The 26,807-nt window shown below is 35.1% G+C and overlaps 1 protein-coding gene across 1 annotated transcript in view; it reads left to right on the top strand.

Annotated features, from left to right (window-relative positions):
- The window catches only part of TTN (titin), a 314,290-nt gene that overhangs the window by 123,543 nt on the left and 163,940 nt on the right, over positions 1 to 26,807 (top strand). The window contains exons 106-137 of the mRNA XM_083368347.1: positions 87 to 296; positions 404 to 481; positions 589 to 615; positions 2,090 to 2,137; positions 2,248 to 2,307; positions 2,414 to 2,479; positions 3,067 to 3,156; positions 3,619 to 3,981; positions 4,581 to 4,673; positions 5,788 to 5,865; positions 6,763 to 6,828; positions 7,048 to 7,125; positions 7,855 to 7,905; positions 8,277 to 8,330; positions 8,924 to 9,001; positions 9,246 to 9,326; positions 9,976 to 10,059; positions 10,353 to 10,430; positions 13,132 to 13,209; positions 13,411 to 13,488; positions 13,670 to 13,753; positions 15,456 to 15,578; positions 17,631 to 17,696; positions 20,024 to 20,107; positions 20,388 to 20,453; positions 20,731 to 20,811; positions 22,610 to 22,696; positions 22,934 to 23,008; positions 24,126 to 24,209; positions 24,378 to 24,698; positions 26,166 to 26,249; positions 26,644 to 26,721. Of these exons, the coding sequence (XP_083224473.1) occupies positions 87 to 296; positions 404 to 481; positions 589 to 615; positions 2,090 to 2,137; positions 2,248 to 2,307; positions 2,414 to 2,479; positions 3,067 to 3,156; positions 3,619 to 3,981; positions 4,581 to 4,673; positions 5,788 to 5,865; positions 6,763 to 6,828; positions 7,048 to 7,125; positions 7,855 to 7,905; positions 8,277 to 8,330; positions 8,924 to 9,001; positions 9,246 to 9,326; positions 9,976 to 10,059; positions 10,353 to 10,430; positions 13,132 to 13,209; positions 13,411 to 13,488; positions 13,670 to 13,753; positions 15,456 to 15,578; positions 17,631 to 17,696; positions 20,024 to 20,107; positions 20,388 to 20,453; positions 20,731 to 20,811; positions 22,610 to 22,696; positions 22,934 to 23,008; positions 24,126 to 24,209; positions 24,378 to 24,698; positions 26,166 to 26,249; positions 26,644 to 26,721 (3,072 nt within the window). The remainder of the gene's footprint in view (positions 1 to 86; positions 297 to 403; positions 482 to 588; positions 616 to 2,089; positions 2,138 to 2,247; positions 2,308 to 2,413; positions 2,480 to 3,066; positions 3,157 to 3,618; positions 3,982 to 4,580; positions 4,674 to 5,787; positions 5,866 to 6,762; positions 6,829 to 7,047; positions 7,126 to 7,854; positions 7,906 to 8,276; positions 8,331 to 8,923; positions 9,002 to 9,245; positions 9,327 to 9,975; positions 10,060 to 10,352; positions 10,431 to 13,131; positions 13,210 to 13,410; positions 13,489 to 13,669; positions 13,754 to 15,455; positions 15,579 to 17,630; positions 17,697 to 20,023; positions 20,108 to 20,387; positions 20,454 to 20,730; positions 20,812 to 22,609; positions 22,697 to 22,933; positions 23,009 to 24,125; positions 24,210 to 24,377; positions 24,699 to 26,165; positions 26,250 to 26,643; positions 26,722 to 26,807) is intronic.

Here is a 26,807-nt window from a genome sequence, read left to right as displayed (position 1 = left end):
CGGGCACAAAATTGTGAAAAAATAAAACCAAATAAAACATGAGACTAACTGTCCTTTTCCCCACCCATTTGTTTACAAAACTGTAGCTGAACCAATTCAGTTTACAAAGACCATCCAAAATATTGTGGTCAGCGAACACCAGTCTGCAACCTTTGAGTGCGAAGTTTCCTTTGACAATGCAATCGTCACGTGGTACAAAGGGTCCATGGAACTCAAGGAGAGTCCAAAGTACAGCTTTAGAAGCGAAGGTCGATGCCATTACATGACAATCCACAATGTTACCTCAGATGATGAAGGTGACTTGATTCTCCCTCTTGCTGGTCTTTCCTATTTCTAACAAACATGTAAACCACCATAAATACCATCACACCATTTATTTATTTGTTTGTTTGTTTGTTATTAGGTGTGTATTCAGTTATTGCTTGCCTTGAACCAAGAGGTGAAGCGAGAAGCACTGCTGAACTCTACCTCACCACTAAAGGTCAGTTCCTCTTTGCTACAGATTTCACGTAGGCATGGTCTTGCTGAATAAATATTTCTGAAGTGGAAATGATTCCAAACGCAATCATTTGATTTCTTCTCTTGCAGAAATTAAACTAGAAATAAAGCCGCCAGGTAAGGAAAAGACACAATGAATGCCTTTTGAGTCACCTTTTTACGTTTGTAGATTTCTTTATTGTAAAAGACTTTTATAGCTGCCCATACTGCAACCACAACCCTGGAATACGTAGAAAACAGCAAAAAGAACAATCACAAAAAAAACAAATAAGCAGAATAAAAATTGATTAAAAACTTTCAGCATCCCAGGACAGCACTCTACCATTCATCCATCCCCATGTCTTCTTAGTGTGCTCTGGCCCAGTACGAAACATCAAAACCAAACCTTTAAAAAAAATTTATAAGCCACCTCTTTATGCTCAGTTGAAGCAACTGCTGTGAAGATCCACAGTGCTTGGAATGCCCCATGTTGCGCATGCAGAAAAATCTGCTTCTGGCTCTTTTATAATTCTGCACATATATTTAACTGTCAGTTCAACTTTTTCCATAGATGGCCGTAAATGTAAGAACACATCCAACTGAAATGTTCCTTTCTTTTTATCTGTAATTGTATTGTGGATGGTAATACTTTATAATGATGCTCATCTGGTGGTGGTTCTGTGTTCTATAATATAATTCCCATGCAGTACAAAAAGCCACCTGAAGTAGAAAGTGCTCACCACCTATAACATCTTTTCCCAAGGGAAACAGTCATTTGTGTTAGGTGGTTCCTGCAACACTTAGGATTACACTCTCTCAGAAATATCTTTGTGTGTGTGTGTATATATATAATATAATTATTATTATTATTATTAATTTGGTTTATATACTGCCCTACTCCCAAAGGACTCAGGGCGGTTTACAAGGCAAAATTTAAAAACAATACAATATAAAATTAAAATAAAATAAAATTAAGTCTAGCTGCAAAAAATTAAAATCACAATTTAAAAACATTAAACCCCTCAGTCCAGACCAGATAGCTCAAAGAGCCAGGTTTTTAGGTCCCAGCGAAATGAACGAAGGTCGGGGGCAGTCCGGAGTTCCATTGGCAGTTGATTCCATAGGGCAGGCGCACCCACAGAGGATTTACACCCTCTCTAAGCAGTTTACAGAATCAGGTTATTGCCCCCAACAATCTAGGTCCTCATTTTACTGACCTCAGAAGGCTGAGTCAACCTTGAACCGGTCAGAATCAAACTCCTGGCAGTGAGCAGTGAGAACTGTTTTGTTCCTCCTTCCCATTGGTTTTGCATTTCTCCCCCTCTGCCAGTCAGTCAGTTTTCTCACCCAGTGGCTCGTTCTCTATTTTAAATTACTATTTTTCAGGGTAACTGCAGTTTTAGGGCTACACACACACACACCACCCCCAAGGTTTTTGTACTCCTTACTAAATATCAGGTTCTGCCCCGACTGCTCATAGATCTTTGTGCATGGATGATGCCGTATGGATTCAGAAGGCTTGATACTTAAAATGTTAGAACAGTATTACGTAGAATGCAGCATATAACCAGATTAATACGATTACTTTGTTACTTGTTCATTGGCTTTCCAGATGTTCCAGATGCTAGAGTTGCAGTTCCAATTGAAGTTCCAGCTGAAGGTAAGCTTTACTTTTAAAAAGACTGTTTTTAACTTAGGCAAAGAAGTATTCAAGAACTGGGCATACCATGAAAACATGTTAATGAATATATTCCTTTTTTTTTAAATCAGATGTTCCTGTTCTTCCTATCTTAATTCCCATGCCAGAAGAGAAGAAGAAAAAAGAAAAAGGTACTCCACCCTTGCATTTCAGAACTTGTATTCATTGGATGTTTCCAAATAGTCTATTTGATCACGTTCTTTACATGCTTAATTATTTTCACTTTTGTTTTTGAAGTGGTTAAAAAGAAAATACTCAAAAAGGTGACTCCAAAAGTCCCAGACGAAGTTCCACCTCCTAAAGGTATGTCGGATTGTTTGTTCCCAAAGTATAAAGAACATTTATAAACAACAAAATATTAATGAAGAAAAATTATCATGTCTTTTTGAGCTTCATTCATGTTCTTCTAAACACTTTAGTATATTTCACATTTAACAGTGAATGACCCAGTGCTAAATACCTGAAGGGGATATATATCCATTTTAGCTCATATAAAACAGCTAAACTCTTCTATAAACTATAAAAAGTTTAGCTGAGTCTCCTCGATTTTTAAACAGGAGTGATTTGGTTGCAGCTTTATTAGATTATGACGGGTGAATTTGAAAAGCGCATGTATTTATGATATTTTTCTCATGTTTTATGTCTTGCTTTTTGCTCTTTAAATGTGATCCAATATCTGTTAGATTCATTGAATTCAGTGAGTTTACTTTTGGTACAGGTAAAGTGCACTCTTAAAACTTCAGTGGAAGTGATAGGTGCTTATCAACACACAGCTCATTGTATAAATTAGTAAACTGAATCCAGTACCATCTCCATGTTGCTTGTATGAATCAAAACAAAATGAAATTACACTGAAGTGCAATTGCACGGTATATTTTGAAATCTTTCAGAACCAGTCAAGAAACCAGAACCTCCACCTCCTGCTCCAGTCCCCGTCCCAGTCCCAGTCCCCAAAGAAGAAGAAGTTATTCTAACCAAAGGTGAATAATCAAGGACTGAAATGTGTGTGCCCACAAAATGATATAACAAACTGAAAAGAGTTCTTTGCTTGGGTAATTTAAAATGTGGATGTCATTCTTTGTTCTTCTGTATCATTCTAACTTCTGATCATCCAGTTCATGTTGAATTCTTCCTTTCTGTTGTTCTCATGTGAGAGATGGACAGCTTATGACATAGGGGCTTACTGACTAAATTACTAAAATATTTGACCAATATATTAAATATCTTTGCTAGAAATGGGAGGAGGGGAGAATTAGGATTTCCATTCAGCAGATTAGTTTCAAGTTATAATAAATATATCTGTCTTGAATTAAAAAAATTGCCTATGTTTTACAAAAGATGTGTCTTTGAAAAACAACTGTGTATTATTTCTGAGCAGGTGCATTTGTTAGTGTATGAGAACACAGATCATAATTGTTTGTGCAATGTTTTATTTGTAAAAGTTCCAGCCAAAAAACGTGAAGAGATCAAAGTGACAACTGTGATTAAGAAACAGGAGCCTGCTTATGAGAAGAGGGAAGAGATCCGTGAGGTTCGCCAAGAAATATATGAAGAATGGGAAGACGAGTATGGGGAGAAACATGAATATTATGAAAAAGAAGGAGGTTATGACGAAGGGGAAGAAGAATGGACATATGAAGAAAGAAAAGAGAAAAAATCAGCTTATCAGGAAGAATGGGAAGAGGAGTATGGGGAAGAACATGAATACTATGAACGAAAAGAAGGTTATGACGAAGGAGAAGATGAATGGGCATACACAGAAAAACAAGTAACCCTCAAGAAAAAGCCAGATTATCATGAAGAAGGTATATTTCTTTTTTTTTTAAAAGACAGTTTCATTTTTCCCCCTTCTCTCTTTTGTTAAATAGACCATTACATTTACCAATTTCTGTGGTTTTACTGAATTTTCTATTAGATGGCAATGGTAAATTAATAGGATTAGAAAAGTTACGTATTTTATTTTTTTTGCAACTGTTTAATTGACTGAAATGATTTAGGGTGTACGTTTAGTCAAGCTAATTCTGCTAACGTGCTTTAGGAGAACAGCAGTGCAAGTAATATGACATAATGATGCTAGAATATTTAAGAAAATTATATCCAGTACTTGATTATATTAACTTAAACATTTATTCTTTTAAGATTCATCTCATATTTTACTTTGCTACTATTGCATACAAATACCTGAAGGAAGTATAAGGAAATTTGATACGTATTTTTAATTAAATATATTATTCTTATTGCACAACATTTTATTAAATGGATTTTTTTTTGCTTTTAGAACAGAGGCATAGATAGGGAAGGGAGTAAAATGAATAAGTCAACTAATATTGCTTTAAATTAGCATGGGATATTAATAAAGTGTGTCAAAAGTTGTTTCTAGAAATACTTTTTATGTCTGTTGCAGTGGTCCAAGTCCCTAAAAAGCCAGAGCCTGTGCCAAAACGTCCAGAAATTTCAGCCAAGAAAGAAGAAAAGAAAAAAATTACAATACAAAAAGGTTTGGGCATTAAAACAATAGCACTGAAATACTTTCTATTGCAGAATGTTTCATTTAAAATTTGCTTTTTAAGGTGCATATTTACTAGCAAGTTTGCTTTGAATAATACGTGACTTAGAAAAAATATATATATATTAAAGGTTGTAGGCTTCTAAAATACTTAAGAGTCCAAGACAAGAGACTCTATATTACCAAGATAAAGGTATACAATCCTGCCACAGGAGATGTTTTTAATCTTTCAATTATGCAATGCGTGGAACCAGAGTATTTTCAGCTCTTGTATAATGAAGACCCGTTGAATACTAATCCTAAACTCTTGTGTTAAATTTATAAATTTATTGCTAAAAGTACAAAATATGTTGTCTCTATTTGTCCAGCCTTAATATATTGGACATGGCAACACACTGTCTGGTTGTGTTCGGCTTCATCTCACATATTAAAAGGATTCCTATCAAACCCTAAATCCAAACTGTTAATCAGGTATTCCTTCTAAACGTCATTCACGGCCACATCCATAGTTCTGATATGAAAATGTACTGTTCTGAACTTTCAGTGTGAAATAAGCTGGGGGGGAAAGGGAAGAAAAGGAATATGAGGAGTTTCTAGAGATGGAGAAGGAAACCCTGAAGTTTCCATTCTGACCTCCCTAGCAGAAATCAGGCAGGATCACCATAGCAAGTATTCAAAGGAGTCCAGAAAGAGGTCATCACTGGCAGGAGATTCACTAATTGAAGTAACTGGGCAAAGCCAAGATTCAAAAGCTGTCATGAGAACAAGATAATCAGGTATAGATAGAGCCCAGATTTATATGCCTTTTAAGAAATCAGTGAATTAGAATGCAGGCTTCTCCTCTTTTCTGGCACCCAAAAGTCAGATATAACGCACTTTAGGGAGGCAAAAAGTGAGAGAAGAGTTGCTTCGGAAGTAGACTTCAGGACAAATACAATACAATCCAGGGCTCAGCTATGGTCCATCTCAGAAATTTTAGACAGTTTTTTTTCTTCCCTAGAATCCAACATGGTTTTTAAAATAGTACCAGTGAAGGATCTGATCATCTCAAGGCCGAAATATTCAGATCTACATACTCATGCTAAGCATTTTAAATCCCCTTTAGTTACTCGGAAGCCTGTGACTGAAGAAGTAGCAAAAACCGCTCAGCAGTTGGAGGAAGAACAACTGAGAAGAGTTAAAGGTAGGAAGGGACAAAAATTGAATTAGGTTTTTAACAATGAATGGTGCTATGGATCTTTTGCTTTAGTTTAATATTGGTGAAATATAGGAACACAGTATGTGCATGCTCTTCATTTTAATTTTGGGTGGTCCTTGGTCTGCTGAACAAAAGTCTTGGCATAAAAAAATGTCCCTTTAATCGCATATATAAAAAGACTTCTATTGCTAATAACTGATGTTTTTATGTTAACATATAAAATGATATGTCCTAGCCACTTAAATTAATTACAGTCTCAACATATGATGTACTCATCATTTGTAACAGCAAATGAGATTATCTATTGGATCAGGAAAAAAAAAATCCCTTCATAGCAATGGCATCTAGCTAATTGTTAAAATATATGTATCTACTTACTTAGAGCTGCTCCACTATCTTCTTAATTTTTCCCTACAAAGTAGATGTTAAAATACTCATTAAAGTTCTGTTCAAAAGAGATGGAAGTCATCTCAGATTCTTTGCTATTTTTGCTGCATATCAAATTTTCTCCCTTTTAAATATATGCTACACTTTTCTCATATTTGGTTCCATTTATTAAATCTTGCTAAGATTTAAACCATTTCTTAAACTGGTGCAGTTAAAATTTATTACTGTGAGCCACCCAGAGTGGCTTAAGATGGCCATATAAATATTTTAAATAAAAACATAAATAAATGTCTTTGGACGTCAACACCCCCCCCCCCCGGAATTTTCAGCCAACCTGGCCCACCCCACCTGGGGGTGGAAAGCCGGATTAAGAAATCTGCTTTAAAATGATATTTATTTATTAGTTTATTATTTTATTCTTAATTATGATTAAAAGAGTTCAAAATATTTCATATATGTGGAACTAATCTTCTGTATACTTTTCTATCCATAAAGCTCCAGAAGTTCCATCCAAAAAACCTACAAAGATGGTTATTCGTGAGGAAGTTATAGAACAAAAAGGTAGACAATCTCCTTTTCCATCTCTTATCTTGAAATATTGGAATATTCCGACTGGCCTGATTTGAGATTGGATCAATCTTGGAATTTTTTTTACTGTCCTTACATCTTAACTATAGCAATTTTTTATTTGGAGCCCTGGTGTGTAAACTAGTAAAAAATGTATTTGCAATTCAGCTTCATGTGTTTAATTTCACATTTTTGACTGAATTCTTATTTCAGTTCCAGCTGAACAGAAATGGACTATTTCAGAGGAAAAAGTGACAGTATCATATCACGAAGAATATACATATGGTTCAGGTAGTTGCAAACATGTATTATTAATTTTTCCTCTTATTGCCTTATTCCAGACATGTCAAACACAAGGCCCGGGGGCCAGATCCGGCCCGCAAAGTGGTTTCATGAGGCCCACGAAGCCACCCTGGAAACAGTGAGGGAATGGCCCCTACTGCCTTGGCCCTGGCCCAGAGACCCTCCTTCTGCCAGAGACCCTCAGATCTGTCCCACTCCTGCCCAGGCCCCCATAGGCACCCTTGATGCAAATGATGTAGAGCTGGCCATGCCCACCCAGTAGGCCATACACACTCTAGCCATGCCCACCCAGTAGGCCACGCCCACCCTGGCCATACCCACCCGGCCCCCTGAGGGCAACCTCAATGCTGATGCGGCCCTCAATGAAATTGAGTTTGACACCCCTGCCTTATTCTATGTAAAAATGAAATAGACCAATTAAATTTGTCTCTATTCAATGTTCTCTTCTGAATATGGCAGGTTTGAGTGTAGCATAAAAGTATCCCTCATGGGGGTGGAAATGGTTGCCTTATTCTTATTCTGTTTGCAAGAACCTGCTCCCAATAAAATGCCCAAGGCATTTATCCTTTGTAACTTTAGGAACATAAGTATCTGTCTGGACAGTCAGTGCATGATCCTGGGTTCTGTTTCTTATCTCTGTTTTAACTTACGGACCGTTTCAATAATAGTAAAAAATAGTGTAAATTCACCTTTTAAATATGATAACTCTCTTTAAAGAACCAGAAGAGTACGAACATGAAGAGTTCTATGTGGAATATCCAACTGAAGGTAAATTCAGTTTATTTTATTTTAACGTAGCTTTACCCAGTGTGGCCATAGGTTATTTCATATAATTTCCTGCTTGTTCTAAGCATGACCTGTGTAGTTATTTCTCTATACCTTTTTAAAAATCTCTTCAGATCTATACAGATAGCAAGTGAATTTTTAAAATAGTACATTTCATCACTGTAGTTGTATCAGTTACAACATAAAGGCTATGTGCTCAAGATCAGAAGCATAACTGGACATTAGGGAACAAAGATAGCAGAAACAGATCTGTCTCATTCTTTTGTTAATTGGCAGTCGATTTCGGATATTTTTAACTGCAAATAGAAAGTAGGGTAAATACAACTTTTTAAATTTCCAATTTTCTTTTAAAGAACCAGAAGAGTATGAAGAAGAAAGGGTCTATGCAGAGGTTTTACCAACTAAAGGTAGGTGTTTTGTTTTTTTTAATCAGTTACACCAGCAATCTCCATTTTTTAAATCTGGGGGAAGGTCATGGCATCATTATTAAAAAATTCTGAAAGACACCTAAAAATAACTGGGCAATATGGTGTCTTGCACAGCATGCATTTCCCCAAATGGTGTCTGCATTATTCTAAAGTAGAATGAAAATAACATTTTTTTAAATCACTAGAGATTGCTAAATCTTCTGCAGTGTTGATATTCTTATGTAGACTTCTTTAAGTTTTGAAGAAGAAAAGCAAAATAGATAGAAAGGTATAGTGATTTCTCAAAATTCTGACAATTAAAAAAAATATTTTATTTTGACATCACTGATACCTAGACTATAATTTCAGAAAAACTGAGTCAAATCTTTCTAGCCATAAAGAGCATTGTTCTTTCATCTCTGTACTTGTTATTTCATATATTTGTTGGTCTTTGCCCAGGTTTCTGAGCATCTATATTTGTAAATATTAGCAAACCCTACATTGTTTTTCCAAATATACCATTAGTGTCGAGTTTAGTCTATGAGAAAGACTTTGATTTTCACCTGATTAAATTCAAAATTACTACTATTTAGTTCCAGGGGTCCCTAAGAAACCAGAAGAAAAAGTCCCTGTGGCTGTTCTCAAGAAAGTAGAGCCTCCACCAGCTAAAGGTGAATTAATAATAATGAGATATTGATTAGTGGAATAAACTTAATATCCGTTTGCTGTAATAGACATCCTTTCTGTCAATAGAACTGAACATTTGATTGCAGAGATTTGACCTTTGTTGGAATGATTGTTGGAATAATCGGTGCTTTTTAAAAGGAAACACTACTGTCAATGTTGAACAATATTTCATTAGGATGAATAAATCTTGAGCACATTTCTAAATTTCTATATTGTACATTTTTAAAGTTCCTGAGGTGCCCAAGAAGCCAGTCCCCGAAAAGAAAAAACCTCTTCCTCCTGAAAAAGTGGAGGCTCCTCCAGCTAAAGGTATATAAACTGGCAGACAAGTTTATCCATACATTGTTTATATATGTGTGCATATGTTTGCATACAGGTAGTCCTCGACTTACAGCAGTTCATTTAGTGACTGTTCAAAGTTACAATAGCACTGAAAGAGTGCTATGAAAACAAGTGATTTATGTGTTACTAACCTAACAACGGCAGTGATTCGCTTAACAAAGGTGTCAAGAAAGGTCGTAAAATGGGGCAAAACTCACTTAACAACTGTCCCACTTAGCAACAGAAAAGTTGGACTCAATTGTGGTTGTAAGTCAAGGAGTACCCGCGGTGTATTTATTTCAGACATACTTCAGTAAAGCAAAGAATAAATTTTTAACACAACAGGGTATAGGAGGCAAGGCCTGTTGTGTCTGAATAGTAATTATTGAAGAAATTTTGTTCTATGTTCAAAAATCAGTGTGATTTGACACAGTCCTGTTTGGGATTGCATCCTATCAGAACAGTATTTTCTAATAATACAGAAGATTGAGTAACATACTTTTGTTATACAACTCAATTCTGTTTATTTGAGCATGTTGGAATAATTGTTGACTGTCCAGAATTTTCCACACACCCCACTCCCAGAATAAAAGTGCCAAAACACTAATGCTGTCTTTTTCAAACTGACAATTGACAGTTCCTGAGGTACCTAAGAAACCTGTTCCAGAAAAAAGAAAGCCTGCTGCGGTCCCTAAGAAAGAAGTACCGCCACCAACTAAAGGTATTTAATTCAGTAGAATTAAGGTCCCTTGTGTTTTGGGGTGAGTGAGATGTTGATCATCATTAGTAATTTTCTGTGTTTCGCTGTTGCTGCCAGTATGAACATTTTTGCTTATTGGTGGACATCAGGGATCTTAAGTTGTGGACCATCTGAATGTTGGGCTGGACTGAATGTTGGGCATCTATTTCAGAATTGCTGTATTTTCTTTCATTTTAATATGTAAATGACTAATCATTGAACATGGTTGATACAAATCCAAGGAATTCTCAGTTTTATCTTTAATATCTTTGAAGTGCCTGAAGTGCCAAAGCCAGTACCAGAAGAAAAAGTACCTGTTCCTATTCCTAAAAAAGTGGAACCACCTGCTAAAGGTATGTAACAGAATTTTAAAAAATATATTATATTGGTGTATTTTATTGGTTCAAACTTATACTATGGTGCATATTTAGAAAATTTTAAGAAAATGTTATTGATTTTCTAGTTTTACATTTAACTATTTGAAAAGCAACGTGGTGGCTGAGTTGGTCAATAATTCAATAACATATCTTTAGTATAGATCTCAAACTATTACATTAAATGTTTCCTCTCTTTCCCCCTTGGTATTTACTGTCTCATATTTAAATTAATGCAATTCTTATTATATCAATTAAATAAAAAAGAACTTCCTTACATTTATCAATAGTTTTTAGTTTATACATATCCTAGTTGTTTTAACATTCAAACTTTTTAGACAATCAATGTCCTGGTTAGTTTTTCCCAATTTTTAGTTTCCCATTAATATTTAAATTTAACATTTAATATTTATAATTTCCAAGTTTTAAATAACCCCAATTCCCTCTATCACAATTCATCACAAGATTTAATGTTCAGGATACATGTCTTATCTATTTGAATTCTCACCGTCTTACACCAACTAATTAATAAAACAAAATAATATTCTTATTTTCTGGTAATTTCCAAATATCTTAAATTTAGTAACCAAAATTTATCTTATTTCAACATTTAACACTTCCTCTCTTTTCCTCTTAATATCTACTATCTCATATTTAAGCTTATAATTTTTGTTATTATCGCTAAGTAAAAACATATTTATTACATTCATCGATAAATTTTAGCTTATATATATCTTAATTAGCTTTTCATTTGGCCTTTATAAGCATATCAATGTTCAAATTTAACTGTTAATATTTATACTTCTAAGTTTTAAATGACCAAATTTTTCTTTATCTCAACTCATAACAATATCTAATATTCAAAGTAAACATCTTATCTATTTGAGTATATTCTATTTTAATTCTCATGAATAAGCCAAAACCCCAATTTTCTTCAGTGTTATTCTAGCTTTCTTTCTTTGCCAAATCATCTTCCATGTCCATGCTTTTGACTCATCTAATAAATCTCCCTGTGTTGTTATGTATATTGTTTGACATAGAAAAAACCCATCCAGACACCAATTTTTTGAGGCGACTAACAAATCATCTCTCTATTTTTCCATCTCGATGTAGTTGTCCTGAACAGTTTATCCTCTCTTCAATCTGTTCTTCTTCTTGATCCTCAAGTTCCTTCTGATTTATGTAGAAAGTCTTTTCCTTTTTCCATATTGTCAGTCCCTTTTCTGGGTTTTCCATTGTGTTTTTTGATCAGTTGAATTTTCTGTCATAATATTTAATTGTTACACTTTTTCTGTTATATTCTGTGTAGTTATTTTTTTAGTTGTAATCAAAGTTTGAGTTCGTGTATCTGGGCTGACTTCTTGTTCTTTTCTGTATGTAACCTCTTATTTCATCAGTGGCTGTAAGAATAGTTTGGTGAATTGCTTTCAACATAGAGTGTGTCATGGTTCTGACTAATGAAACACTTCAAAGAACTTTCAGGCATTGTTTATCCTAAAAAATCTTTAACCCTGAAAAACAAAGCATCAGCACAGCATGATGGAATGCCAAGATCTGAATTCCCCTCCCTTCAGCACCTAATATCTGGCACAATTCCTGACAGAGAGAATCTGTTCCTGATCGTTATCCATATTCTTTTAGTAGTGTATTAAAGCTTTACAATCAGAGAATGCAAAAAAAAAAATTGTCACTGAATATGGAACACAGCTGGGCTTCTCACAGCTGATATCTCAAGGTTACATAAAACTTATCTATTGTCTGGGCTAAAGTTTTCTTTTAAGTCCAAAGTTTTTATAATCTTTTCAGTTTTGCTTCTTTTTTATAAGTAAGAACTCAGATCTTCAATAAGAATAGAAAATAGAAAAGCTTTTAGTCCCCAAACTTTAAAAAATAAAATTCCAATTAGGATCAAGTTGTTCTTTCAACGTTTTAAACTCCCCTGGATAGTCAGTCGTCGCTGTTTCTAGGGGGAGGGTTAAAATCTCCCTTCCCTCTCCACAGGGGGGAAGTACTTTAAGCAGTTTATGCAGGTAAAGAGATAATTAGGATTTAAGAGAGGTAGATCTCACCCAGTCTCATCCGTGCTGCTTTATAATTGCCTGGTGGTGAGTGTGGCTTCGGCTGTCTGCAGCCTAGTGATGTGCCATATTGATATGCCTGGTCTTTAGTACACCGGTTTGGAGGGCTGCCTCAGATCAAGTGGAAGGGTTACCGCCCTCCCACAATCAAGTGGAGATCCCCTCCTTGCTGGTCACTCCTACAGGGTGACTTTCGACCCTTTCCAGGGTCCCCCAGCAAAGTGAAACTGGATGCAGAAGACAGAGCTTGCCTACCAGACATCCATGGCGGCCATGGCAGCAAAAAGTCTATAAACAATTTTTTTTTATTTAGACACTAGATGGTGGAACTAACAGTAGGTTAGTTAAATTAAATATGTCAGAAGGCACTCATGGAATATCCAAATATGTCAGAAGGCACTCATGGAATATCCAAATACTGTTATAAGTATCAGAGATAGGATGAGCTACTTATTACCCTCTTATAAAGAAGGCATAGTAAATGAGGTTTCTCCATTTGGCTGTAATTTAATTCAGAATCCATTCACAGTATTATACGTGGCAGTCTCACAGCTTTTTAAAAAATTATATTAAATTTTGGCATTTTAAAATTTTGTTTAAAGTGCCAGAGGTACCTAAGAAAGTTATTCCAGAAGAAAAAGTTGCCGTTCCGAAGAAAAAAGAAGTTCCTCCTGCTAAAGGTAAAAGAATACACCAGTATTAAAAAGGGCAATATACTTTAGTACTCTCTTTATATTTTTACCTTAACCATCTGGGTGTTCAGTCACACCACAGTTCACTTGAGTCCAATGCTCATGTTTGTTTATAATTCTTCAGGGTTGGGTTAATCATAATTATGTTTTGAAGATTCTACATATTCTTACATATGTTTCTTCTAAAAGTACCTGAGGAGCCCAAGAAAGCAATTCCTGAGGAAAAAGTACCTCGGCTCCGTAAAAAAGAAGTCCCTCCAGCAAAAGGTATATTACCTTCCTTTAGGAGAAAATAAAATTAAAAAATTAAAAAAAAACATTTGGGGTTGACTTTGCTGTTCGTTGTTATGCTCTGCCTTCTCGACTGTAATTTTTTATTTTATATGCACTAATTGCATTTCTGCTACCGTTGGAAATTCTAAAACGAGACTCAATCATCTCTTTAAAGTGCCTGAGGTGCCGAAAGAAGTAATTGTTGAGGAAAAAATAACTGTTGCTGTGCCCAAAAGAGTTGAACCCCCTCCAGCTAAAGGTATATCTTGGGATATCGTTGGAATAATCTGATCATATCAAAGGATGTCTTTTTTTTCATTGTGTGTGTTCCACGTTTTGCACTCTGTATCATGCGTATTGCTAGTAACTCATGAAGACGTAGTTGCGTAGATTTTATTTATTTATTTATTTATATTTAAATTTAGATAATGGGAGGTGGGGAGATGGGCTTTATTTGTATTCATTTTGTACTGTTGCTTAGCTTTTATTTGTACATTACATATTCAAAAGCACTGTTCAATTCACTTCTCCCTTTGAACTCTTAAATGAATACTGAAAATAGTTGCACTCATCTTCCAGGAATGTATGTATTCCAGTTAAATATGTGCACATTTAATGTCTTTTTAAAGTGCCTGGGATGCCTAAGAGGGCTGTTGTAGAAGAGAAAAAGTTTGTTTCTGAAGAAACAGTATCTGTTACCATTTCTAAAAGAATGGAAGCTCCTTTACCTAAAGGTATCTTTACAAATAATTGGAACTATGAACTATTTTCTTGACTTTTCTGGACACTTTTGTAATTAAATAACTGCCTGCTTGTTCTGGTTTTCTCTGCTTCTTTTAACCTAAGTGGTTTGTTTCTGTTTTGGATTTGTGTATCATTGGAACACCCTTGTATGTGACCAAGATCCTTGGAGAAAGTAGCATTTTTTTCCAGTTTTGTTCCATGACTTTATCTGAACATAATCCACCCCATTCCCATTAAACTGTTCTGACAGATCTGTGCATTTTTGTGTGAATATGTGTGCACTCTGTTATACATGTACTCTGTGTGCTTTGTGGGGAGATCTTTGGATTTGAGAAACCATGAGTAGAAAGTGAAAATCGAAAACTGTTGTTCTCTGAGTGCTTATGTAAACACTAACAGAAAATTTATGCAGCTTTACAAAGATATGAAAATGATTCTCCATAATCTTTCTCAAGTGTTTAAGAAGATGGAGGAGCTTATCTGGATATGAGACTAGGTTTTTTTAAAACTTTTTTATAATGTTTACAAGATTACAAAATTTCTACTAATGAAAGATACGTAGATTCATCTGTCTTCTATTAACACTATTTTTATCTATTTTATTTATCTATTCTATTATCAGTCTATCTTTCTATTGTAAAGATATATGACAGATAAATTCCTTGTGTGTCCAATGACACTTGCCCAATAAAGAATTCTATTCTATTCTGTTCTGTTCTGTTCTGTTCTGTTCTGTTCTATATTGATAAGAGAGAGAGAGAGAGAGAGAGAGAGACAGACAGACATTTTTCCTAATTGTGGAATCTCTTAGTACTGTCATCATATGATATTTGTTCCCTGAAAAAGGCAGGAACAAAATAATTATTAGGATATTGGATATTTATAGCTATAAGCCATAAGGAAAAACTCGAATCCCACTTTTTCAGAGAAGAATTATCACATGATTACAATTAGGAGGGAAGTCATAGAAGTGCAAATAAATCTCTATCTTTAAAACTCTTCAAGTTTTGCCAAACCCAGTCAAGGCACTGACGTTAAATTTGATATTTATTGATATTTACAAAATTGATTTTCATTCAAATATGGATTTGTAGATTTCTGTCTGCTCACTCCAACTGATATGCTTTTGAATATTAATACTTTTTCCTAACAAGAGCAAAAATATAATAGTATCCTATTCCTTAATAATATTAAGCTCATCATTTAAATCTCCACAGTGGAGAAATGGGAAGAAGAAGTAGAGGAAGAAGAAATAGTAGAAGAAGAAGAAGAACTTCTTATTTCTCGTGAGAGGGAAGAAGTCTCTTATGAGGAAGAAGAGGAAATTTCAGAAGTAACAGGTATTCTACTATTCAAAAAGCAAAATAATTGTCATCTTTCCTGCAGTAGCATAATGACCATTACAACATTTGTGCCATCTTGAAATATAATCCATCCACTAATCAAATTAATCAAATCCACTAATTATTATATGTTCTGGGTCACTCAAGTGAATAATTTGATTACAAAGAGAACTTTAAATGAATGTGTTTAAGAATATCTTCATCTTCTTCCTTATTTTGGTCTAAGGAGCACATCAATTTCTAAATCATACTTAAAGTCTGTTTAAAAGACACTGTTGTCTTGAAACTAACTTTCCTCATCCAATCCAATCCAATATTTATGTAAAGCAATGCATTTGTAGAGCAGCCTTGATGCTTCAAATTCCACATGTATGTCTGATTCCAAATGGTGCAGCTGTTGCCTAGGTCTCTACATAATAAGACTTCTGTCTTTTATGTAGTCATTCTGTTTTGCCACACATAAAGACATCAGGAAATGGTAATACTGTCTTGCACCATTTGTATGCTAATTCATAGCAATATTGCATCTAAAAGGGACTATTGTTTTTCAATAAATATAGAAATATGGAAACATAGTATTGTAAATGTCTTCCTTTTAGTACCATAGGTCAAAGAACAAGGAAACCTTTTGCAAATGTAGTTCATCTTGCAGCTATCCGGAATCGAGTAACCAAAAGCAAGGGACCTTTAAAAAAAATCAATCTTGCATCTCTTAAAAATAGATTGAGCTGCAATCCTGTATATCAGACATGTCAAACACAAGGCCCGGGGGCCGGATTCGGCCCGCGAAGTGGTTTCATGTGGCCCGCGAAGCCATCCTGGAAACAGTGAGGGAACGGCCCCCACTGCCTTGGCCCTGGCCCAGAGACCCTCAGATCTGTCCCACTCCTGCCCATGCCCTCATAGGCACCCTTGATGCGAACGATGTAGAGCTGGCCATGCCCACCCAGTTGGCCATATGCACTCTGGCCACGCCCACCCAGTTGGCCACGCCCACCCTGGCCATACCCACCCGGCCCCCTGAGGGCAACCACAATGCTGATGCAGCCCTCAATAAAATTGAGTTTGACACCCCTGCTGTATATGATTATGTAGTTGATTTCTCCTTTTATTTAGATTTGCCGAAATATTAATATAGGACACTTTTCCAACTTCTGTCCTTTCCAGAAGAAGGAGGCTTCAGTTCCTCTGTTCCATTTGCCCTCCTTTGGCATGTCTCCTGGCTATTCATGGTCTTATCATGAGAGTATAACATACATTCAGACACTTTCTCCAAGTCTGAGGTCCCACCATTCCTTATTTATGCTGTGTGTTCATACTCTTTCTCAGTGCTTTTTTTGTAAAAGAAAAAGGTGCCGGAACTCACACATGTCATACAACCCACTTTGCCTACCCTACAAGGTTCCATCCAAAAAAGGTGCCGGAACTCCGTTCTGAGCGTTCTATGAGAAAAAAAAGCCCTGCTCTTTCTAACTCAATTGTAACAGCAAGGGTGTATTTCTTACTCTTTTCACTACACTTGCTTATTCCCAAGGGGCAAAATAGATTAAATGTGATTCAGTATCATCACCATCTTCATTATTATTGCTGCTGCTGCTGCTACTGTGGGTTACTGAAAATCTTATAATCAAGGGACTTAGCAAATATTAACCCATGAATGGATGTATATGTGATATAAGACATCCTTTTTGAGTCTTAATCTTGGTTAGCCAATGATGCTAGGATATGGACACTTATATCATACTCTGAACTGGCCCAGTGTGTGAATACTTCCTCATACAGTGAATACATGAATGAATACATGTGACTCATAAATAATTGATCCTTAATTCTGCAAACTATAAATATATGAGGCATTTATTTCTTGTGATTATACTCTAAGACAAATGAGTTGTCAGTGTATTACATCCCATTTACAGGCATCAAAAAATGTAGCATACAGTCCAGTGAATGAAGCAAATATGTAACTCATATTGTTTTTTTGCTTTTGCTAATTGAAAATTTATTTATTCCAAATGTACATTCTAAGCAATGCTTTTACATTGACAGAGGAGGCCTACTATGCAGAGGAGGAAGTGCATATTACTGTTCCCGAAGAAGTGCCACCAGCTAAAGGTATCGCAATAACTTCTTAACATATAACGGTAGCTTAATTGACATGTTTCTTTTTTGGTATGTGTGTGTGTGTTCTTCATTATAGTGTAGATCAGGATGAAACAATCTTTGCCATTTGCTCCCTTCCCCTGGTAGTATGTCCTAAAAGGAGCTTTTAAGAAGAGACTGCAGTCTTAAGAGACTGGAGTCTTAAGAAGAGTCTTTTAAAAAAAAAGACTGGACAACCACTTGTCTGGAATGGTACAATGTTTCCCGCTTGAGCAGGGGGCTGGACAAGAAGACCTCCAAGGTCCCTTCCAGATCTGTTATTCTGTTACTCAGATAGGTCCCTGAACAGGGGTCTTCAGGGGAGACAGGAATCTGCTCCAATAGTGGAACTGCTCCACTGGATAAGAAGCTGGCCTTGAACAGAAGGAATGACGCAGCCGCTATGTATGGCTGGGAGACTTGCTCTCTCTCCAGTTTCACATCGCTGGGGGGCCCTGAAAAGGGCCAAAAGTCACCTTGAAATATTTTTTATTTCCTATTGTTCATTGTCTACTTCTGTTGGAAATCTGGATTCTTTCTTATGAAAAGAAGAAAGAAAAACTGAAAAGATTAAGACAACTTTGGGACTCAAAGGGAAACTTTAAAAGGGGCCTGGCTGACTGCCCAGGGAAATAGATAAGATGCATAATCTTGAGAACTTTGAAACAACAGCTGTGAAAGGCTTTGTGTTCCCTGTCTAGAAAAAAAAATCTTTGTTTTGGATTTTCTAAGTGTAAAGCCTTTAGTTTAAAATACCAACATGGAAGAAGACCAGGAACAAAATTTATTTTTAGATGAAGATCAACAAACTCTTATGTTAAAAACACTAATCCAAATTCTTACCACAACCAATGAAATACTAAGAGGCTATGTGAAGGAACAAGAAGACAGCCCAGATATGAAAGCCCAAAACTGACCACAATTAAAGAACCATCTATATAAAATACAGTAGAAAAAATGAAACATTCAAGTACCATGACACAAGAATTTAATATTAAACAAATATTGATATTTGAAAATCCAGAAAAGACATTGACAACCTGGAAAAAGGAAAAGGTTTCTTATACAACTCAGAAGGAACTAGAGGATCTAGAAAAAGAACAGTTGGATGAGAAGACAAACAATTCAGAACAACTACGTCGATATGGAAGAATAAAGAAACGACCGACTAGACCTACAAGTCCTCTCGAAAAATGGCAATCAGATGTTTTTGCCAATATCAATTAATATACATGATATTACAAGGAGATTGGTTCGATGACCCAAAAACAAGGATATGGAAGATGATTTGGCAAAGGAAAAAAGCTGGAATAAGACTGAAGAAGAATGGAGTTTCGACTATCTTATTGAAATCTGAAACAGAAAGTACTTAAATAGATAAGATGTGTATGTTGAACACAAGACATTGTTACGAACTGAGATAAAGAAAAAAATTGGTCATTAAAATTTAGCAGTATAAATACTAATAGCTAATTTGAATATTGATTTGTTCATAAAGGTCATGTAAAGGTGAATAATGTAGATAAGCTAAAAACTTATTGTTGAAAGTAATAGGTCTATATGGAATGTTAAAAATGAAAATTATCAGTTTAAGCAAGAGTAGCAGATATAAAGAGGAAGAGAGGAAGTATTAAATATTGAAATAAAAAGAAATTTTGATTACTACTTAAAAAACAACAACTGAAAATTAGCAAAAAGGAAGGATATCATAATGTATCCTTAACTTGTTGACATAGAGGGTGAGAAATTAAGTAAACGGGATGTGTATTTTAAATGTTAGATTTTGTGAGGAATGATGATAGATGAATTGGGAGTATACTAAAAATCTTGGGAATGATAAATATCAAACGTTAAATCTAAATGTTAGTGGAAATTAAAATTGAAAAATCTATTAGGTGACTGTCTAAAAGATTGTATGTTAAAACAATTAGAATATGTGTAAACTAAAAACTATGGATATATGTAAGAAAGTTATTTTCTATGTGATGGATAGGATAAAACTTGTCTTTTAATTTACAAATAGACAGTATATAACACACGGCACTACTCCTTATTCAGATGGTAGTAACTGGAACCTGTTCAATGTCTCATATTGATTTCATATAATACCTCACTTTTTTTACTGCTGCTGTGGGATAGTATGGCTTAGTAAATTCATGTATCAATGAATTAATTTGTACATTTACGTTTTGTATCTAGGATTTCCCCCTTACTTTCCATATAATTTAAAGAGGCAATTGGTAACTTTGCATAAGAAGTACTTAGAAAGTATTGCTTATATCTAAATATTCTTTCTAAAGTGCCAGAGGTCCGGAAGAGACCCGAACCACCAAAGAAAGAACCAGTTGCTCCTCCCAAGAAAGTGGAAGCCCCTCCGGCAAGAGGTATAAATATTTACTGCTTCTTGATATTCAACCAAATGAGACTGTTATTCCTCAAATCTTACTTGTATTACGGGAAGAAAAGGTGGGGAAATAAAGAAAGACATTTAAAATTACACTAATTTCTTTTTCATGGATTATGAAAACTACATTTTCCTAGGTAATCTAACCACATATGACTTCAGTGAAATCTGTGTGCCCGTAGTTTTCAGAATATTTTTTATTTGTGTTGAACTTAAAAATGTGTTGTGTTGAAATCAACGTTGTAAAATGTTTTTTTAAGTGCCCAAGAAAGTCCCTCCTGAAGAGAAAGTTCCACCTAAAGTTAAAGAACCCCCACCAGCCAAAGGTAAATAAACCAAACAGGCAAGGAACTCTGAGGGATGTGTTCTGTTTGTCTCTTGTGGTATATTGTTTTATGAATAATATCTTCATTGTCACCCTGTTTTCGTCCTTCTTTAGTCTTCTCCCTGAAATATTGACAAACTCTCAGCCTCGCTGCTTGTCTAATTCTCTTTGTAAATTTTAAAAATTAATATTGATTGCTGAAGGCGGCTATCTCACTTTAAAATGTTTATGTATATTTGAAATACATGCAGTAGACGTATCTTCATTATTTTTTAAAGTGACAGAAATCCGCCAGAAAAAAGTGGTCACTGAAGAAAAAATTTCTGTCTCTAAAAAGGAAGAAGCGCCACCAAAGAAAGGTACATCAAATTCTAAATTCTATGGCATGTATCTACAGTATATCTTAATTTTGACTGACAACTAAAAGATGGCAATACAAGGTTGGCAAATTGCTGAGGAGAAATTAAATGAGAAATGTGTTTCATTTCTCAAACATCCATCTCTGGAACAAAAAACAACAACAAACCACTTTTAAAACGTAGGGAACTTCAAGAACACTTTTGATATAACTAATAGAACATGATCAGGAGAACTTTTTAATCGAAAGAAAGTAGGGAGGCGAAATATCTTAGCAGGCTTGCCTAAGTAGGCAGTGTTTATCTTCTTACTCCAATTATGTTGAATAAGCTTTGTTTCCTATTTGATGTTCAGTCGTGATTATCTTCATATTTTTATTCATGTTTGTAATTAATACCAGTGTATTTTTGTAACTTTGACCAAGTCTTATTACATATAAATAATTCAAATCAACTAAAATAAATAAATAAATATGTTTTAAATGCCAGTTGTGCCAAAGAAAGTTGTCCCAGAAGAGGAAGTCCGTGTTCCAATACCTAAGAAAGTGGTAGCGCCACCACCACCTAAAGGTATAATGCTTGCTTGATTCTGTAGAAGGTTTTTCTAGTATCAGTCAGGTAATTGCAGAAGTTGTGAGCTAGCTGCTTCCAAGAAAGATACATTGCAACTTGCCTAACATTTGTAGAAATGTGTTGCTTTTAACAAACAAAGAAGATTAGGCTAGCTGGTATTTTCAGTTCTGAAATACTTTGCGTTATATAACCGTATTACTTTTTATGACCGCACTATAAGTGCACAAATCAAATGTGTTAATCTATAAGGGGCAACTATAAATTATAGATATTGCATTTCAAAGCAGTTGATCCAAGCGTTAAGGGCTATTTATTTGTAGATCTACTGTATTTTGCCATTCAAATGAAATAAAAATAATTAAATTATAAGGTTACATATTTCCCACAAAAGGTCCCTATATTAAGATTTTAGCATTATGGAACTCATATGGAAAATTATTAATGACTTGGTATAAGGCAAAGAAAATAGCTAATATTCTGCTTGATGTTACAAGTTAATTTTAAAGGTTATCAAAAGGTATCAGCTAGTGCTAATCAACAGAATGAATGGATTGGAATACTCAAGTGGGAACATTTTTTCCAAACATAATGGTTTCCACTTGCACAATTCCTAGCCAGTGCAGCCAATAATAATTAAAAATCAACACATCTGTAGGACACTAAGTTGTAAAAGACTACTGAACTCTTCATTGCATTTTGGATTTCACATTTGTTAGTATCCAAATGCTAAAGTCTATTAGCACTCTTCTTAAGTGTCGTTAGTTTTGTGTCTCTTATGTCCTTGCCTAGGTTGAAAAGTGTTGTCTGGGTCAACATCTTGCAATTGTTTACTATTGATGCAAGTTTTTTGCAGGGAGTTATTTGTTTTCCTTTTGGTATGTGTTATTATGATTAATAAATACTATTTTTACTGCAAAATCAGTATTGTAAAAAAAACCCCGCTTCTTCTTAAGGGAATTTTAAAACCAAATCAATGTTCTGTGTTCTGTAAATGATATAGGTGTAATATGGAGTTTTTAGTATCTGTTCAGTGTATATCTGTTAAATGCTGTGTGGTCGGGCTGATGACATTTTCAGAAGAATTGTCAATTGTCTTGTTTAGCAATTTGGTCATTGCCTGGACATTTTTGTCCATTATCCCATTCATATAATTACTAGCACCAACAATTTAGAGAGAAGAGCATCAATTCATGGCATGGTTTTCTTATTACTTTCTTTCAACTGCCAGAAGTGCCAGAACTTCCAAAGCAACTTGTATCAGAAGAAAAAGTATCCATGGTTATCCCCAAAAGAGAAGTAGCTCCACCAGAAAAAGGTATATGATCTTCATACAAAACAAAAATTCATATGTATATATAAGAAGACATTCTTACGAATTCTCAAATTAAAAAAAATAGTTTTCTTCTCAATTCCTATGAGGAGAATGGGCGAGGCCTATTTTTCTTACTTTCTGTTTAATGTCTAAAAGGAAGTCTCCAAATTCTTATTGTATGCCTTAAATGGTACTTCTCATGTGGTATTCTAAAGTGAAATACTATGTCTTTAATAACAGCCATAGAAGAACGCTGGGGTTATGCAGAGGAAGTCTCTGTTTCTCTTCATACAGAGGAGGAAGTTTCATATACAGGTAGGATGTCAATGAGGAAAAGCATAGTTGCAGCAACCAGAAACTCAGGAATTGAATAACCTGTCACTGTCGTTTAATATATGTTAAGAAAATGAATATTTATTACTGACTTGTAAAGATATTAGCTCTCCGAGAGCACTAAGTCTCCCAGTCTCTTGTTATCTCCAAAAGAAATTTTACTGAGATATAATTGCAGTATGAAATTTACCATATAACATTTTAATAAAAATAATAATATATAAATAATAAAATGAATCACCGAGGGGTCTGATTCTTAATAGTAAGGAAGGTTTAATGGCCCAATGAATAAATTTGATAGCTTGATTTTTTTTTCTTTGAATGCAACAGAAGAGATTAACAATCTAAGAAGATAAATTCTGTACAGCATTAAAAAAATGTTGGGTTTTTTTCTTTTCAATTTTTCACTTGGATAACTGCTTGAAGTTGTTCTACTTCTGATACTGAAAGGTTCGTCTAAGTAAAATGGCTTAGAATAGCAAAAATATTATGGAAGCAGCATTTAGGAAGCATATAGAAAAGGCCAACAGAAATTGAACAGTTTGTAATACACAAATTTAACAAACAGGTAATAGCTGCCTTGGCTAGATGGGAAGTATAGAAGTAATAAATAAGGATACATGGATAGATAGATAGATAGATAGATAGATAGATAGATAGATAGATAGATAGATAGATAGATATCTTCTTAATGGGCTGAAAAGTTTGGTTATTTTTACTCATCTTGGATACTCCCTGGAAGTACTATCAAAACAAATCTTTGACTTATCTTCAGTACCATTCATCAACAGTACAATGGCAAATCAGAATTGGAAAAATACCTACAAGATTTTGGCTGTAACTGACAAAAAATTCTTGATGATGAAATTTGAAAAATGCATACTTAAAAAAAAACCTTAACATATCATATCCTTTTAATTCAGAAGAATAAATTATACAGGAGATAATGTAAATAAAAGAGATGCAACTACAGTAAAGTCAAATATCTTCTTTAACCAAATATGTGTATATTTTGTCTGGTAACAGAAATATATGTTGGTGTCTTGTTGTTCTTAAAGCCTTTTCAGCTCTTATATGTTAATGTACTGTATCTTTAAAGTTCCTGAAGAGCCTGAGAGAGCTATCAGAAAAGAAAAAATGCCTATATCAATTACTGCAAAAATGAAGAAACCTCCCGCTAAAGGTATATTTAAGATATAAATTTGAGTCCTTTGTCTGTTGTGTATTGCTATATGTTATTCCAGCCTTTATGATTATTTGAGTATTCTTTTGATTAATGCTTACATTGTTGATTGCAATGTGTGTAACTTTAGTGTGTAACTAAAACTCCAAAAATTCGTATTTTTTAAAGTTCCTGAAGTTCGTAAGACTGTTGTTAAAAAAGAAGTGGTCCATGTGACAGTTCCTCAATATGAAGAAGAGGCTCCTGAATACGAAGAAGAAGAAGTTCCCCAATATGAAGAGGAAGAAGTCCCACAATATGAAGAAGAGGAACGATATGAAGAGGAAGTCTCACGATATGAGGGGGAAGTCTCACGATATGAGGAGGAAGTCTCACGATATGAAGAAGAGGTAACTCATGAGGAAGAAGAGGTAGTAGTAGTACCTCATTATGAAGAGGTTCCTGAATATGAAGAAGAAGAAGAAATTCCTCCTCCTCCTCCACATAAAGGTAAAAAAAATCAGCTTTTAAAAGCAACAGGCCGGCAATGTATATTTTACAAATTTGTTCTTACCTCAGATTTTTGTTTGTTTGTTTTGTTTATTCAGATTTGTTTTGATGTGTCATTCATCTTTCTAACTAAAGTTTGAAAATCATGTGTGGTTTCAGGGTATAAACTGCAAATAGGAAAGTTTGAACTAGGGAATAGTTCAAAAATATTTAACCTATTTAAACTTTAGGTGCTATCTTATTTGTGGAAAATTATTCTACTTACATCCAAACTTCTCCTCATTAGAAACAGAGCCTAATAAACAAGCCTCCTCTGTCTAAAAGCCTTGAAATATACTAATGCAATTTTATATTTATCTGGCCAAGAAACAAAGATGAGCACCATGCCTTCAAGTCAGACATGAGTGACAGGGAAACCTTTTACTTTTAGTTCTTACATTAATCCCAGTAAATTCAGTGAATCTTCCAAAATAGAGGATGTTAGTCAGATCCCCAACATAAAGCCTGTAGACTCTTTTGACCCTGTCCAAGCATCGTGCTTCATTTGAGTGTAATTTTAATGGTATTCTGAAGTGTTTTTTGTTTACTGGGAAGATAGCATTCTTACAAGACCTGGCCATCTTATTTATTTCAAAGAATACTTTGGGGCCCTGCATATACTCTAGAACAGGGGTCAGCAACCTGAAACAGTGAAAGAGCCACTCGGAACCGGTTCCCTCACAAAAGGAAAAACTGGGAGCCGCAAAAAAATGTGTGCACATGCACATACATGGGCGCATGCGCAGAACAGGGTTTGACTGAAGAGTGGAGCCAAGGCGAGATATGCACCTACCCTGCATATTTGAATTGATTGGTTGAACTTTTTTAGTCCCACTTTTTTTTTGGACTGCACATGGCAGAGGACTGGGAGCCGCAGGAGACAGCTGAAAGAGCCGCATGCTCTAGAAAGTAGCGAATCCATCACTCTGATGCGGGGGGGGGGAAGCAATTTAGAAGTAAACTGAGCTGGTAGATTCCAAGGAGAATGATAGAAAGGGATAATCTAATGGTGTGTATTCTGCTGATCAGAGCCATTCAGATGCCAATTAGTGGAGTTTTATGGAAACATTCAGTCCTCGAAATCTAGTCAAAAGGGTGGAGGCTCTGCTGAACAATGTGTCACGGATTGTAACAGATGCTGTATCAAAGAAGAGATAAGGAACTTCTTTGACCTAATATATGGCTTCACCAATGTTTGCACTATGTTACCATGGACATTACAGAAATAAACCAAAGAAGTCAAGATAATAATCATTATAGTGCGATCAAAGCCCTGCCCTTCCCCCCCCCCATTTCTAAATGCATAGTACCTGCGACACATAAAAAGGAGTGAAGTTTTGATTGTACAGCCATAGTTATCATCTTGATTTTTGGATCACTCTGTAGACGCCCATGTCCAAACTTTTAAACATAATTTTATCTTTAAAGTGCCCGAAGTCCCCAAGAAGCCTGTGCCTGAGAAAAAGAAACCTGTTCCTGTTCCCAAGAAAAAGGAAGCTCCTCCAGCCAAAGGTACTGTATATCACATTTTTTTCATCTTTGTTTTCCTTTTCATAAGTTTTTAAGAGCTGTAAAGACATTGGCTAAGCGGATGAAGAATTATTGTAGATCTATTTTTCTTGTAGTAGCGTCCAACATAGTTGTGCCCTTTTTATTTATTTTTGATGTATGTATTTGTCTTCCACCTTCATTACAGACAGTCCTGTATGATTACAATTGAGCCTAACATTTATGTTTTTAAGTGAGACATTTGTTAAGTGAGTTTTGCCCCACTTTACAACCTTTCTTGCCACAGTTGCAGTTGATACGTTAGCACCTTAACCACTAGACCAAACTGGCTTTGCTTGTGTTGTTTAATGTGCCTTAACATATTGGTCCTCAATAATCTCAAACCTTATCTCTAAAGTGCCTGAAGTGCCAAAGAAGCCTGTCCCTGAAGAAAAGGTTCCTGTGCCCAAAAGGAAAGAAGCTCCACCAGCTAAAGGTACATCACTTTGGGATTTAACATGTACAAATTCATATAACAATCTTTGTGTCAACATCCAGCACGAGAATCCAGATAAATGTCCA

This window comes from Vipera ursinii (assembly GCF_947247035.1).
Source record: "Vipera ursinii genome assembly, chromosome: 1".
NCBI classification, from domain to species: Eukaryota; Metazoa; Chordata; class Lepidosauria; order Squamata; family Viperidae; genus Vipera; species Vipera ursinii.
Note: the sequence above shows the minus strand (reverse complement) of the source record. Positions and strands in the feature narration are given on the sequence as shown.